Genomic DNA, 12,835 nt, shown 5'->3' with positions numbered 1-12,835 from the left:
GCTGATGTAAAAAGGGCTTTATAAATACATTTGATAGATTGATTCAACCTATTCCGCTCCAGCCAGTAGCACGAGCCCATCCTTCCCAATTAAGGTGCCACAATTCTCCTGTGGAGGGAATATACTGTGCCCCCCCCATGCCTGCTCACCTCCCCCGATTGACTGAACTGCTACTATTGTTTCACCAATATGGTTTAAGAATAACACAATTATTCAAATGTAAATAATAATTTGGCCTTTTACTCATCAAGAAACAGTACATACAAACAACAGTACCTTTTCTCTTCCATATTGAAATCAAGAAGAAAAATGCAATCAAGTAGAAATAAACCAGTTCACTACTGTGCAATGTCACATGCACCCATATCACTGAAGACTATTGTAGATTTTCTCAAGTTGGTTCTGGAAGTATTCAAAGGGTGATTATAAGGTTGCATAAACATGAGTAGTGCTATCCCCCCACCATTTTCAAATTTGTTTTCTGAATATATAAATAAGGAAGATTAGCTGCTGCTACAGGACAAAGATCGAATTGTACTACACCGGCTCCGACGCTCGTCGAATGTGGCAGGGCTTGCAAACTATTACAGACTACAAAGGGAAACACAGAGGCGACTCTGGGATGATGGCCTTCTAGGCAGAGTTGCAAATAAAAAGCCATATCTCAGATTGGCCAATTAAAAAAATATCATAAGATAGGCAAAATAACACAGACAGTGGAAAGAGGAACTCTGCCTAGAAGGCCAGCATCCCGGAGTCGCCTCTTTACTGTTGACGTTCAGACTGGTGCTTTGAGGGTACTATTTAATGAAGCTGCTAGTTGAGTACTTGTGAGGCGTGTGTTTCTCAAACTAGACACTCTAATGTACTTGTTCTCTTGCTCAGTTGTGCATTGGGGCCTCCCACTCCATTTATCATGGTATATTATTGAGGGGGTCAATAATATTGGGGGGGGGGGGGGGTCATGACCTATTCAAATGTAAGTTACATGCCTACCTATATTTTGTATTTTCTAATACAATCAATATTATAGCGAAGTCGGGGCCCCGACCAGGATTTGTACTCAGCGAATTTTCAAACCAACACCTTAACCGTTATGCAAAGAGGTCCAACCCTCTTGTTAAGGTTGCTAGGTGTTGGATTAAGGTCGCTATTTTAACCCCTTCCTTTGGGAGACTGTGTATACCAAGTCCCTATTTTTCAAGGAAAAGTCTAATTTTGTACTGGCTTCTTGGAACTGATATTCATTTGAACTCTTATCTTAATTCTATTCAGTTGGTAGGTAGCATGTTTGTTAGGCTACCTTTTACAATTTAAAGACACATTTCTGGCTGTAGAATCTGTGTTATAATTGGGTTTACTGTAAATGTTTTGAATATCACATGGGCATTCTCTAAAACAGACAGACAGACGATAGATACTCCGATGGTGTAATTGAATTGGATAAAAATGTGTTGTTTTGGGGAAACAAGGCATTGTGTTTGCATGTCGATTTCTACCCTGTTCTAGACTGGTTTTCTGTCGTACAATAATATTGTGTATCTGATAATTGCAGTGTCACACAGTGAACGACAGGGAGCAGTGTGGAATCAAATGATTCAGACAATTGGAGACATGTCTATGTTTTATTCCTCTAAAAATGGCTCATCTCTCAGTCAGTGAAAAGCTCTTACTGCGGCTTCATTATTAACAGACATTTTCACACTCAAATTATAAGTCTATTATTGTATTTTTACACATATGCACAACATATTGCATACTTTAAAACCCATAATGGCATAAACACAACACAACCCTGTTGGGTTAAATTAGATTTATACATTTGAAAAACAACTAAAAATAACAACCATTTACCACCATCAGAAAGGTATGAGTCATGAACCCTGTCAGTGAATGGGGGTCGTATCCATATCCAAAAGCCTGTGTGTATTTGCAGTTAATTGCCATCAGCTGTGTTCAGGGTTAGAATAATATGAACGGTTATGGTCCCATTCATGATTGGGTTCATTCTCTGTCAACTCTCCCATTTTATACACTACCTGATCACCTCCATGTTTCAGAGGCACCAATGTGGTTGTCCCTCTTCTCTCTCTATCCTCCTCCCTCGCTAGGCCTCAGAACGAACCCAGGCTTTCCTAGTCACTTTCTTGTCATTTCTAACGGCTGTGGGAAATCCTTGACAAATCCAAACTAAAGATTTTCTCTCATTTCACACTTTGACATATCTCCCCTCCTCTAAATGCCAGTGAGGACCTTGACTCTGGGTTTATAACCAAACCCCTTTAAAACATTTGGCAGGGACCATATGTCCCTGCTGCTTCCATATCCACAGCCCCTCTCGTGTTTTTAACACTTCAGTCACAAAAAAAAAAAATACACATCCATCATTAGTGTCATTTGTTTTAATGCAACTTGAGCGGTGGCATGGACACCAGACATCCAGAAAGGGCACACTAGTCTGGGAAGTGCTAGGTTAATGTGTTCATCCAGTTCGGTTCGCTGTCTGATCAGCTCTGCAAATAGGCAGTGACAGGATAGCAAGACACCTGTTGACTACGAGCCCAGCCAAAACAGATAGCGTTTCTCGCTGACCACTGGGAGCCAGGGATCTGACCACCAACACAAACACTCAGAATGCAGAGAGGTCTAACAGAACTTCTCCCTCCTCTCATCTTCCAAGGAAGGCTTAAGCGGACTGGAAGGGAACCCCAGCCCTAGATCCATTAAATATTAGACCTAGCCATTGCCCAATGAAAAATGAGCAATGACCTCTTTTGGAGAGGTCCAAATGTCAGTGGTTTCCTCTGAGTGAAGCATCATGGTGCTTGGCACTCGTCTGATGGTGCTCACATTGAATCAGCGCTGCTCTGACCCCCTCCCTGTTTTCACCACTCTCTGTGTTAGCCTCACCTCTTCCTCCTCTGTCCTCGCATCAGAGAGGGAAGACACAGGAACTCAGCAATCCTCCTGTGATATTTCTTAAAATAAATCCTACATGTCAACATTTCAAGTTTCAAAGAATAATTCAGTACAGACTTTCTCACTACCATGGCCCTTTAAACAGTATTTAGCTGAATGTGTAGAAAGATAAGCCTTACACAACCTCCTCCAGGACAGGCATACAGTGGGTAGACGACTGTGTATGTGTGACGTGACTGGACCAAATTCTCTATTCAAATGTCCTGATAGACAATGATTCAACAGACAAACCAGACAAACACACGTCAGCAACAGCATGTGCGACAAGCAAGCTCATTTGTGACTGCAATCACATGGATGACTATGATTTAAAGTCTATCATAGTGCTTAGTTTACCTCATGCAAACCATCCTGATCTTGCGAGATCAGGATGGTTCGTATGAGGCTAGTTCTTAGTGACGTTTTGATAGCCAATTACCTGCACAAACCAAAGGGTTGAAAATAATCAAATGAATGGAAACACATTTCTGATTTTCAGCAATCAACCATTCATTTAGTGAGGGTTTCAAATGATTACAATCCAACACACTTAATACAGTGGCTTGCGAAAGTATTCACCCCACTTGGCATTTTTCCTATTTTGTTGCCTTACAACCTGGAATTAAAATAGATTTTTGGGAGGTTTGTATCATTTGATTTATACAACATGCCTACCACTTTGAAGATGCACAATCTTTTTTAATTGTGAAACAAACAAGAAATAAGACAAAAAAACTGAAAACTTAAGCGTGCATAACTATTCACCCCCCAAAGTTGATACTTTGTAGAGCCACCTTTTGCAGCAATTACAGTTGCAAGTTTCTTGGGATATGTCTCTATAAGATTTTTGCCCATTCTTCAAGTCAAAACTGGTCCAGCTTCTTCAAGTTGGATGGGTTCTGCTGGTGTACAGCAATCTTTAAATCATACCACAGATTCTCAATTTGATTGAGGTCTGTTCTCAATTTGATTGAGTTTTGGGCTTTGACTAGGCCATTCCAAGACATTTAAATGTTTCCCCTTAAACAACTCAAGTGTTGCTTTAGCAGTATGCTTAGGGTCATTGTCCTGCTGGAAGGTGAACCTCCATCCCAGTCTCAAATCTCTGGAAGACTAAAACAGGTTTCCCTCAAGAATTTCCCTGTATTTAGCACCATCCACCATTCCTTCAATTCTGACCAGTTTCCCAGTCCCTGCCAATGGAAAACATGCCCACAGCATGATGCTGCCACCACCATGCTTCATTGTGGGGATGGTATTCTCAGGGTGATGAGAGGTGTTGGGTTTGTGCCAGACATAGCGTTTTCCAAAAAGCTAAATTTTAGTCTCATCTGACCAGAGTACCTTCTTCCATGTGTTTTGGGAGTCTCCCGCATGCCTTTTGGCGACCACCAAACGTGTTTGCTTAATTTTCCTTTAAGCAATGGCTTTTCTTCTGGCCACTCTTCTGTAAAACCCACCTCTGTGGAGTGTATGGCTTAAAGTGATCCTATGGACGGATACTCCAATCTCTGCTGTGGAGCTTTACAGCTCCTTCAGGGTTATCTTTGGTATCTTTGTTGCCTCTGATTAATGCCCTCCTTGCCTGGTCTGTGAGTTTTGGTGGGTGGCCCTCTCTTGGTAGGTTTGTTGTGGTGCCATATTCTTTCAATTTTTTAATAATGGATTTAATGGTGCTCTGTGGGATGATCAAAGTTTCCGCTTTTTTTATAACCCAACCCTGATCTGTACTTCTCCACAACTTTGTCCCTAACCTGTTTGGAGAGCTCCTTGGTCTTCATGGTGCCACTTGCTTGGTGGTGCCCCTTGCTTAGTGGTGTTGCAGACTATGGGGCCTTTCAGAACAGGTGTATATATACTGAGATCATGTGACAGATCATGTGACACTTAGATTGCACACAGGTGGACTTTATTTAACTAATTATGTGACTTCTGAAGGTAATTGGTTGCACCAGATCTTATTTAGGGGCTTCATAGCAAAGGGAGGGAATCCATATGCAAGCACCACTTTTCCGTTTGTATTTTTTTTTTTTCATTTCACTTCACCAATTTGGACCATTTTGTGTATGTCCATTACAAAATCCAAATAAAAATCAATTCAAATTACAGGTTGTAATGCAACAAAACAGGAAAAATGGGGGGTGAATACTTTTGCAAGGCACTCATAAAAACATTTTTGTTAGGTACTGAACAAGCTCATTGATCAGTATTTGACCACCTTCTTACTTTATTGTTTTGCAGATATTTGTTTTATGGCTGAGATGTGACCAGTTCTTAGTGACAGACAAGGTCTCCCACTCCCACCTGATCACATGGCACCTGGTCTCCACACACACGGCTGGACGCCCACCTTGGTGGCGATGAAGCGGGGTTTTGGCGCCTGCATGGCATTCGCCCTTAGGGGAGTGGGAAGGTTAGCAAGGAAACTAAGCTCAGGGGCACTCTGAAACTGCTTGGCTCCTTGGAGCCCACTGTAGGACACTCCAGGATAGGGTGCTGGGATGGGGATGGGGTTGCGGACAGGGGTAACATTGATTCTGGGCAGTCCAGGCAGGCCCCCTGAATAGGTAGGAGCAAGGACGGAAGGTGAGGCAGAGACAGGAGCTGGGGCAAAGAAAGGGGCAGGGGGTGGGGAGAGAGGAGCAGGGGTTGGGGAGATCATATCGGAGCGGGTCAGGCGCTCTCCCAGCGTTGTGGCTGAGCGAGGAGCGATCACGGTGGGGGCCAGGCTCGGGGCTGACATGGGCGTGGGTGTGGAGAAGCGTTTGATCTCATACACACGGGCCGCTTTGACTGGGATCTGTCTGGGAGGGGTCATGGTGCTGCCCACCATAGTAGTGTACCCTCCCTGCTGTTGCCTCTGGTCCTGGTAGGAGGGAATCGCCGACAGCTTGGCAACACTACCCCCGAACATAGCTGAGTTGAGCTGGTAAGGCTGCCTTCTCATGAAATCCAGAGCTTTGATTCCCTCCCTCTGAAAGGCGATCCCTCCTTTGCCTACCCAGTCCCCCCTGTCAGACCTGCTGGTATCTCTCTGTGGCCCCACAGGACAGGAAGGGGCCAGCAGAGGGTTGTAGCCGATAGGCGGGGGAGCGCGGATGTTGGGGGATAACTTCCACTGTGAGTTGATATTGGGGTTGGGAGCATCCTGGGGCCCGACCCCTGGGTGGGAGACCTCCTGCCGGTAGGTGGTCTCCTGTGGAGTGTCTACCACATACCGGTCCATGCGGCTCTGCCTGCGGGCAAACAGCTGAGCCCCCTTGCCTTCTTCCTGGGGGATCTGAGGGGCCTCGTGGATGACCCTAGGTTTGGGGGCCACCAGTGGAGGCATCCTTCCCCGGCAGACTTCACCACCCTGGTCTTCTTCTGCACCAGACTCAAAGCCCATCACACTCTCTGAGTAGCTTCTGTAGTGGGGCCTGTCATCCAGGTTCTGCACCATGTTCAGCAGGTCAGGGTTGGGAGAGTTCTTCTTCTCAGCAGGTACTCGAAACATGGGCCTCCTGCCGCTGCGCCGACGAGCCTCCAGGAGGATGCCGGTACGACCACCAGGGGCAGGTGGGACCTTGGACATGGGGGATCTGAGTATAGGTGTTGGAGTTGTGGGGTTTGGGAGTGGGACAACTGAGGCAGAAGTTTGGGGCATCTGGGCAACAGAAACTTGAGGTTGGTGTATGGGTTCCAAAGACACTGGAGCTGGGGCTGATTGAGCCACTGAGACTGGGGCTTGGGGTAGGGGTGGACCTGAGAATGGTGATGAGGGTGGAATTGAGGGTATATTGGCAAATGATCCTGGAGGTGGGGGTATGGGGCCACCTGAGAATTGTGCTGGGGGTGGAGGTATGGCTGTGAAGGAAGCCTGTGGAACAGAGGGCATGGATGGTTCTGCCAGGTTCTCCACAGAGAAGGCAGGACGAGGATGAGTCGCCAGTGCTGAGGCTGAGGTGGAGAAGGGTCCTCTGCACACAGAGGACGGGGGAGAGAAGAAGGCAGGATTACCACTTGGAGGCGGCTCTGATGAGGTGGAGAAGGGAGGTCCTACAATAGACACCGAGGTCGCCGGGCGCGGGGCGCTTTTGGTGACGACGGGGCGGAACACAACAGGAGCGGTGGCGGCTCGGTTGGTCACGAACCCTGGGTTGAAGGGGCGGGCTGTTCTGTTGAGAACAGAGCTGAAGGAGAGTTCTGGCAGCGGTGTTTGGGGTGGAGGTATGTGAGTGGTTAAGATCGACACTTGGGTGGTGATTGGGTTGGATGCCACAGTCAAGGGTGACATCACCACGCCAGCCGTGCTCACTGGAGAGTAGGCGACGTCTCCATTAGCCATGCTGTAGGCAGTAGGAGCAGCTGGGGCCGGTGCCATAGGCCCCTCTGCCACAGACCGAGCCTCCTCCTGGAAGGCTACAGGGGGCGGTGGTGCCATAGGCTGCTGAGGCTGGTACATCTGTGGTTGTGTTTTTGGCTGGGGCTGGCTCTGTGCATATGGCTGAGGCTGCTCCTGGATCTGTAGTTGGTTCGGTGATTGGGTCCTTATCTGAGGTTGGGCGGCAGCCACCTTCTTGGCGTGCTCGGCCGCCCTCTTCCTCTGCTGCTCAAACAGCTGGGCGCCCTTCCCAGAGATGTCACTCAGGCCGAGACTGGGGGCATCTTCTGCCCCGTCCCCTCGCTCTCCACCTGCGGTCGCCCTCTTCTCCAGCGCATCCAGGTAGTCACTGTCCCAGGTGGTGTCGGGGGCAGCCGAGAAGCCATCCTCATCAAACTCCGACTCGCTTCCTGGGAAGAGACCATCTTCCTCTGGGGAATTGTGCTGCATGTCCTCGTCCACGCTGCCGAAGCTGGTCAACGTGTACTTCTTGGAGCGCTGCCTGCGCTTCTTGAACATCAGCACGCCCTTGGAGTTGGGGTTGGGGGCGTCTGTCAGAAGGGAGGCGATAGAGCGGCACTTGGTTCTGGCCTCCTTCACCTTTTTGTCTTGAACCGTGTCACCCCGGTTCAGTTCTGTAGGGGTCAGAGAGCATGTTTTAGGGTGGGCATGTCTGTAGAAATGCTATTACTGTTTCTATGTCATCTTGGTTACGGTCATTTCTGGTTTCAGTCCAGTCGCTACATTTTTTAAATAGCTCTGGATGAAATGTATTTTCAATTCTTTAATAGGAGTTATAATTCATCTGAACTGATTAACTTAAATTGGAACTGAATCTAACATATTATATACAAAAAGACCACGGGATAGTCTTTTATAGGGTGGACTTTGATGCATTGACGACAGTAAAGGGGGATTTTTTTTTTACTAGTGATGAACGACCAGATGTAACCTTTAAATGGAGAACTCAGCATGACACCCGGTTCTAAAAACAACAGGGAGAGTCTTCAACAAGCATCCATCTTCTAAGATGCTACCAGAGCACATTTGGTCAAATGACTGGCAAGCCACAGGCTTTTCACATTAACCAAGGTAATGGAAAAATCCCTAGTTCCCAGCTACTAACTTCACCAAATAGCAGAAAGTGAGTGTTAACAGAAAGTCCCATCATCTAGGCAGAGGTTGTACATTTCAATTAATTTGTTATGGTTTTAATTAGCGTAGGGAGGCTAAATCTATGATCCCAATGTGCCCAACCATGTAAGGATTTGTTATTTAATTTGTCACCGGCAGTGTCCCTGAACAGGACATGTGAATGTCAACCTGTAATTAGGGACACCTAGGGATTAATGGCATTTTATTTCAATAACTTCTTAAAAAAGCAACTTCTTCGAATAGTCTCAGCCCTCCCTGTCCTGAAGTTGACGACTGACAGGTGAACATGTTGTAATTATTTTCCATTTATGTACTTTGTCAGGAGTTTATTATTGGCATAAAGTATGAAATGATCACATACTCTACAGTAGATAACAGAGATTCTCTGTTATTGTAACAAAGCATTTTTATATATGGAATTTCCCTTTAATCATTTAGTCCATCTGTCCAGGGATCGTCTTTGCTTGACAAAAAGACTCCAGCTACTTATGTGATCCTGCTTTAGGTGGCTTTTCAAAATGAGTTTTTGTGGCTGATATGTTTTCTCACACCGACATAATTGATTCATTTTACTGATCCGTTCTTGGCCTTATCTGAAAACCATACATTTCTGTGTTCCTTTGGACTAAGTGTAGCGTTTGAAACATCTGTGACGAAACGTCATCCCATAGCAAACCTCTTAAACTCTGATACACAAACATGCATTCTTCAGCTGTTAGCCCAGGTCACTGGTCCATACATCAGCTGCCTGACAGACTGATCAGAGCAGAGGGCAACCCCGCCTCACTATTATTAGCTATTGGTGTATCGGTGCCTAACCATCCGGCCAAAGACACCACGTGTGTGTATTTTGTATATTCATATGTGTATGAATGGAATGTGATCGTATTTTGTTTACTCACTTTTACACGTGTCTTATTTATACGTGTAAATATGTATGTTTTTCTTAAACGTACCCTTGTTTTTATTTCAGTCTTAGCGAGATGTAGCCAGACATGAACAATGGAGGGGAATATAGTGGAGGAGAAGGACAGAAGTGATATATAAAAGTGGTCAAAGAGGGAAAGTGAGACAGGGGAGAAGGACTCTGCTATTTGATACCAGATAGCAGCTGCATGGAAATGCTTTTCCCAGTTCATACATGCAGTGCTCAGGTTACCGGGCAACTGAACCAGGGAACAAATATAGCCCCTGTTCTACGTAGAAAGGACCGCCTCGAAATGGCCCCTTGCAGGCTAATGCTGCCTCATGGGGAACACTCTGCCTTTACCTGAGAGGACAATGTCATTTGTTATGCAGTGACAACCTCAACTAGCCATTACAGTAACAAATCCCGTATCACCCCATGGGTCATGATTTGTTTACTCACTGGCTTGCTTGGCCTTGTCCATGTAGGTGACACTGAGCTCCTCGTCCAGAGGGGTGTCTATAGGCCCCACCATGGGCACCATCTGCCTACGGGAGCTCAGCTGCATGGCCTCCTTTGCCCTCTCGGGTGACACTAGTGGGACAACGTTGGATGGCTCCTGGAAGGTTCTGTCCTCCTCCATCACTCTGTCCTGCCCTGAGACCTGGTCTTCAACCGAGGAGATGATGGAGGATGTCTCTGTGGAGGTCTGGGAGGACCACATCCCTGGAGGGGGCTGGTAGATCACCTCCCTGCGGGCCACCCCTGGCAGGCCCTCCCCCCCTCCTCTGCCATCCAGTAACCCGTGGCCCAGGAGCCCTGGGTAGACCCGGGCATCTGGGGCACTGTCATAGCCGCTAAACTCTGAGGTCTCCCCTCCCTCCGGGGAGGCTCTACCGAAGGCTTTTCCGGGTAAGTTGCTGGGATTTCTGTGCTTCTGCCTCCTCTGCCTCTCGTTGGCGGCCACTTCTGCGTCACTGTCTGTCTCCCCGTAGTAGGCCTCGCTGCCTGGGGGCGAGGTGAGGCATCTGCGCACCATGGGGGATAGGAGGGAGGACCTGCCATGGGGGACCTCCATGACAGTGGCTGTGTGGTGCAGTCTGGAGGAGGGGGACATGGCGCGCAGGGTGGCTCGGTACTCTTTGTCGATACGGGGTGATGGGGCGCGGGTCAATAGCACCACGGACTGGAAGCCTGCCGGTGCCCTGTAGGAGCAAATTCACGGTTACTTAACTATTGTTGGTAATACTGTTCTGGCTTATCCTATTTGTGTAGCACTTAATGATGGTTTAGCACTTAATGATGGAGTAAAACGTAATGATGGAGTAAAACGTAATGATGGAGTAGCACTTAATGATGGAGTAGCACTTAATGATGGAGTAAAACTTAATGATGGAGTAAAAATGAATGATGGAGTAAAAGTTAATGATTGATTAAAACGTAATGATGGAGTAAAAATGAATGATGGAGTAAAAGTTAATGATTGATTAAAATGTAATGATGGAGTAAAACTTAATGATGGAGTAAAACTTAATGATTGATTAAAATGTAATGATGGAGTAAAACTTAAAACCGCTTAAGGATCGGACCCTTTTTTTTCAATTTTCGCATACCCATACCCAAATCTAACTGCCTGTAGCTCAGGCCCTGAAGTAAGGATATGCATATTCTTGGTATCATTTGAAAGGAAACTCTTTTAAGTGTGTGTAAATGTGAAAGGAATGTAGGAGAATGTAACACAATAGATCTGGTAAAAGATAATACAACCTTGCTTTAGTCATCTTTCAAATGCAAGAGAAAGTCCATAATGTATTATTGCAGCCCAGTTGCAATTTTGATTTTGGCCACGAGATGGCAGCAGTGTATCCGCAAAGTTTTAGACTGATCCAATGAACCATTGCATTTCTGTTCAAAAATGTGTATCAAGACTGCCCAAATGTGCCTAATTTGTTTATTAATAAGTTTTCATGTTCAAAGCTGTGCACTCCTCAAACAATAGCATGATATTATTTCACTGTAACAGCTACTGTAAACTGGACAGTGCAGTTAGATTAACAAGAATTTAAGCTTTCTGCCAATATCAGATATGTCTATGTCCTGGGAAATGTTCTTGTTACTTACAACCTCATGCTAATCGCATTAGCCTACGTTAGCGCAACCATTCCGTAGGGGACCCACCAATCCTGAAGTTAATGATGAAGTAGCCCTTCACGATGGAGTAAAACTTTATGATGGAGTAGCACTTTATGCTAATATAGTATGTAAAACAATGTGTTAGCAGCAGGGTTATTTGACAGACAGGTGTACCCATCAATGGTGATTGTAACTGCTCTCTGACCTCTTGACCTGGATGTGTAGTATTCCTGGGGAGCTGTCGATTATGGTCATGGCCTGGGCGTGGGACAGACCTCCACATGGCTGGTCGTTGATGGACACCAGCTCATCACCCTCCCGCAGTCCTGCTCTGCACGCCTTACTGCGCTTACGCACCTACACCAGCAGAGATGCAAAATATCACACACAGTATTCAATATGAGACTGCCAACAGCACCCATTACGAAACTCTCTCTTCATTACGATCTCTTTATCTAACGATCACTCTCCCTCTCTAACTATTTATCTCTGTCATCTCTCCTATTACATGACAAGTGATACTGCATGGAGAGCATGACAAAGCCGCTCTTGATGTCTAGTCTTGATGACTTGCTCTGACAGCTTGGACGTGCTACAGACATTGCCCACAACCTGTGGCAGAAGTGAAACCCTCTTACCCACTTTATCAGGGAAATGCTAGCCAGCACCTCTACTCCCCCATGTACTCTCCCTCTATTTGTGTACAGGGTCAACCGATAGGCAGCAGCTTACCAGTCCTATGCTATTATACTGTGTACATGTAAGTTGTGTAATACCTAGTATATTGCAGAGGAATTTATTTATCCTAGACCCCTAGAGGTTACTCTAGGATATGATACTGAAAACATCTGCATATTGAATAGGTTAGGGCTACAAATACTGTGCACGTTTTCATTGTTTGGATCTGAGGCCGGGTATACAGGGTTCAACCCAATTCATCACTATAAGAATATTCAGGGCTGACATTGTTGACCCGTAATTATATCACAGGTCCCAGTTAGTTAACCCTATCAAAGTGGCCCTGACTTTGTGTTGCTACTTGAGCAAGGGGACATTGATAAGGCAATCAGTCACCTTGTGGTCTTAGCTCCTGGCTGCTGCCCCTGTATCAAAACACACACACGCACGTGCAGATTCACATGTGCACACACAAACACACACACACACACATAACATGATTATTCCGCCTCCATTTCTGAGGTCAGGGGTCATACGCTTTCAGATTGGCCACCACAGACACAGCTGTCTGTTCAGATAAGGTGAGCTGACGTCCTAAGCTCCTGTGCAACTCACCTCCATGTGGATTATGATCTACAATT

General features: G+C 46.1%; 1 protein-coding gene across 1 annotated transcript in view; it reads right to left on the bottom strand.

Annotated features, from left to right (window-relative positions):
• Positions 1-1,611: 1,611 nt before the first annotated feature.
• The window catches only part of LOC115113277 (synaptopodin 2-like protein), a 13,264-nt gene continuing 2,040 nt past the window's right edge, over positions 1,612-12,835 (bottom strand). The window contains exons 2-4 of the mRNA XM_029640780.2: positions 11,722-11,873; positions 9,846-10,588; positions 1,612-7,956 (exon numbers count right to left, since the gene is read on the bottom strand). Coding sequence (XP_029496640.2) covers positions 5,267-7,956; positions 9,846-10,588; positions 11,722-11,873 — 3,585 coding nt within the window. The 3' untranslated portion in view covers positions 1,612-5,266. The remainder of the gene's footprint in view (positions 7,957-9,845; positions 10,589-11,721; positions 11,874-12,835) is intronic.

This window comes from Oncorhynchus nerka, linkage group LG28 (genome assembly GCF_034236695.1).
Source record: "Oncorhynchus nerka isolate Pitt River linkage group LG28, Oner_Uvic_2.0, whole genome shotgun sequence".
Lineage (NCBI taxonomy): Eukaryota > Metazoa > Chordata > Actinopteri > Salmoniformes > Salmonidae > Oncorhynchus > Oncorhynchus nerka.
This window is presented reverse-complemented; position numbering and strand designations above follow the sequence as displayed.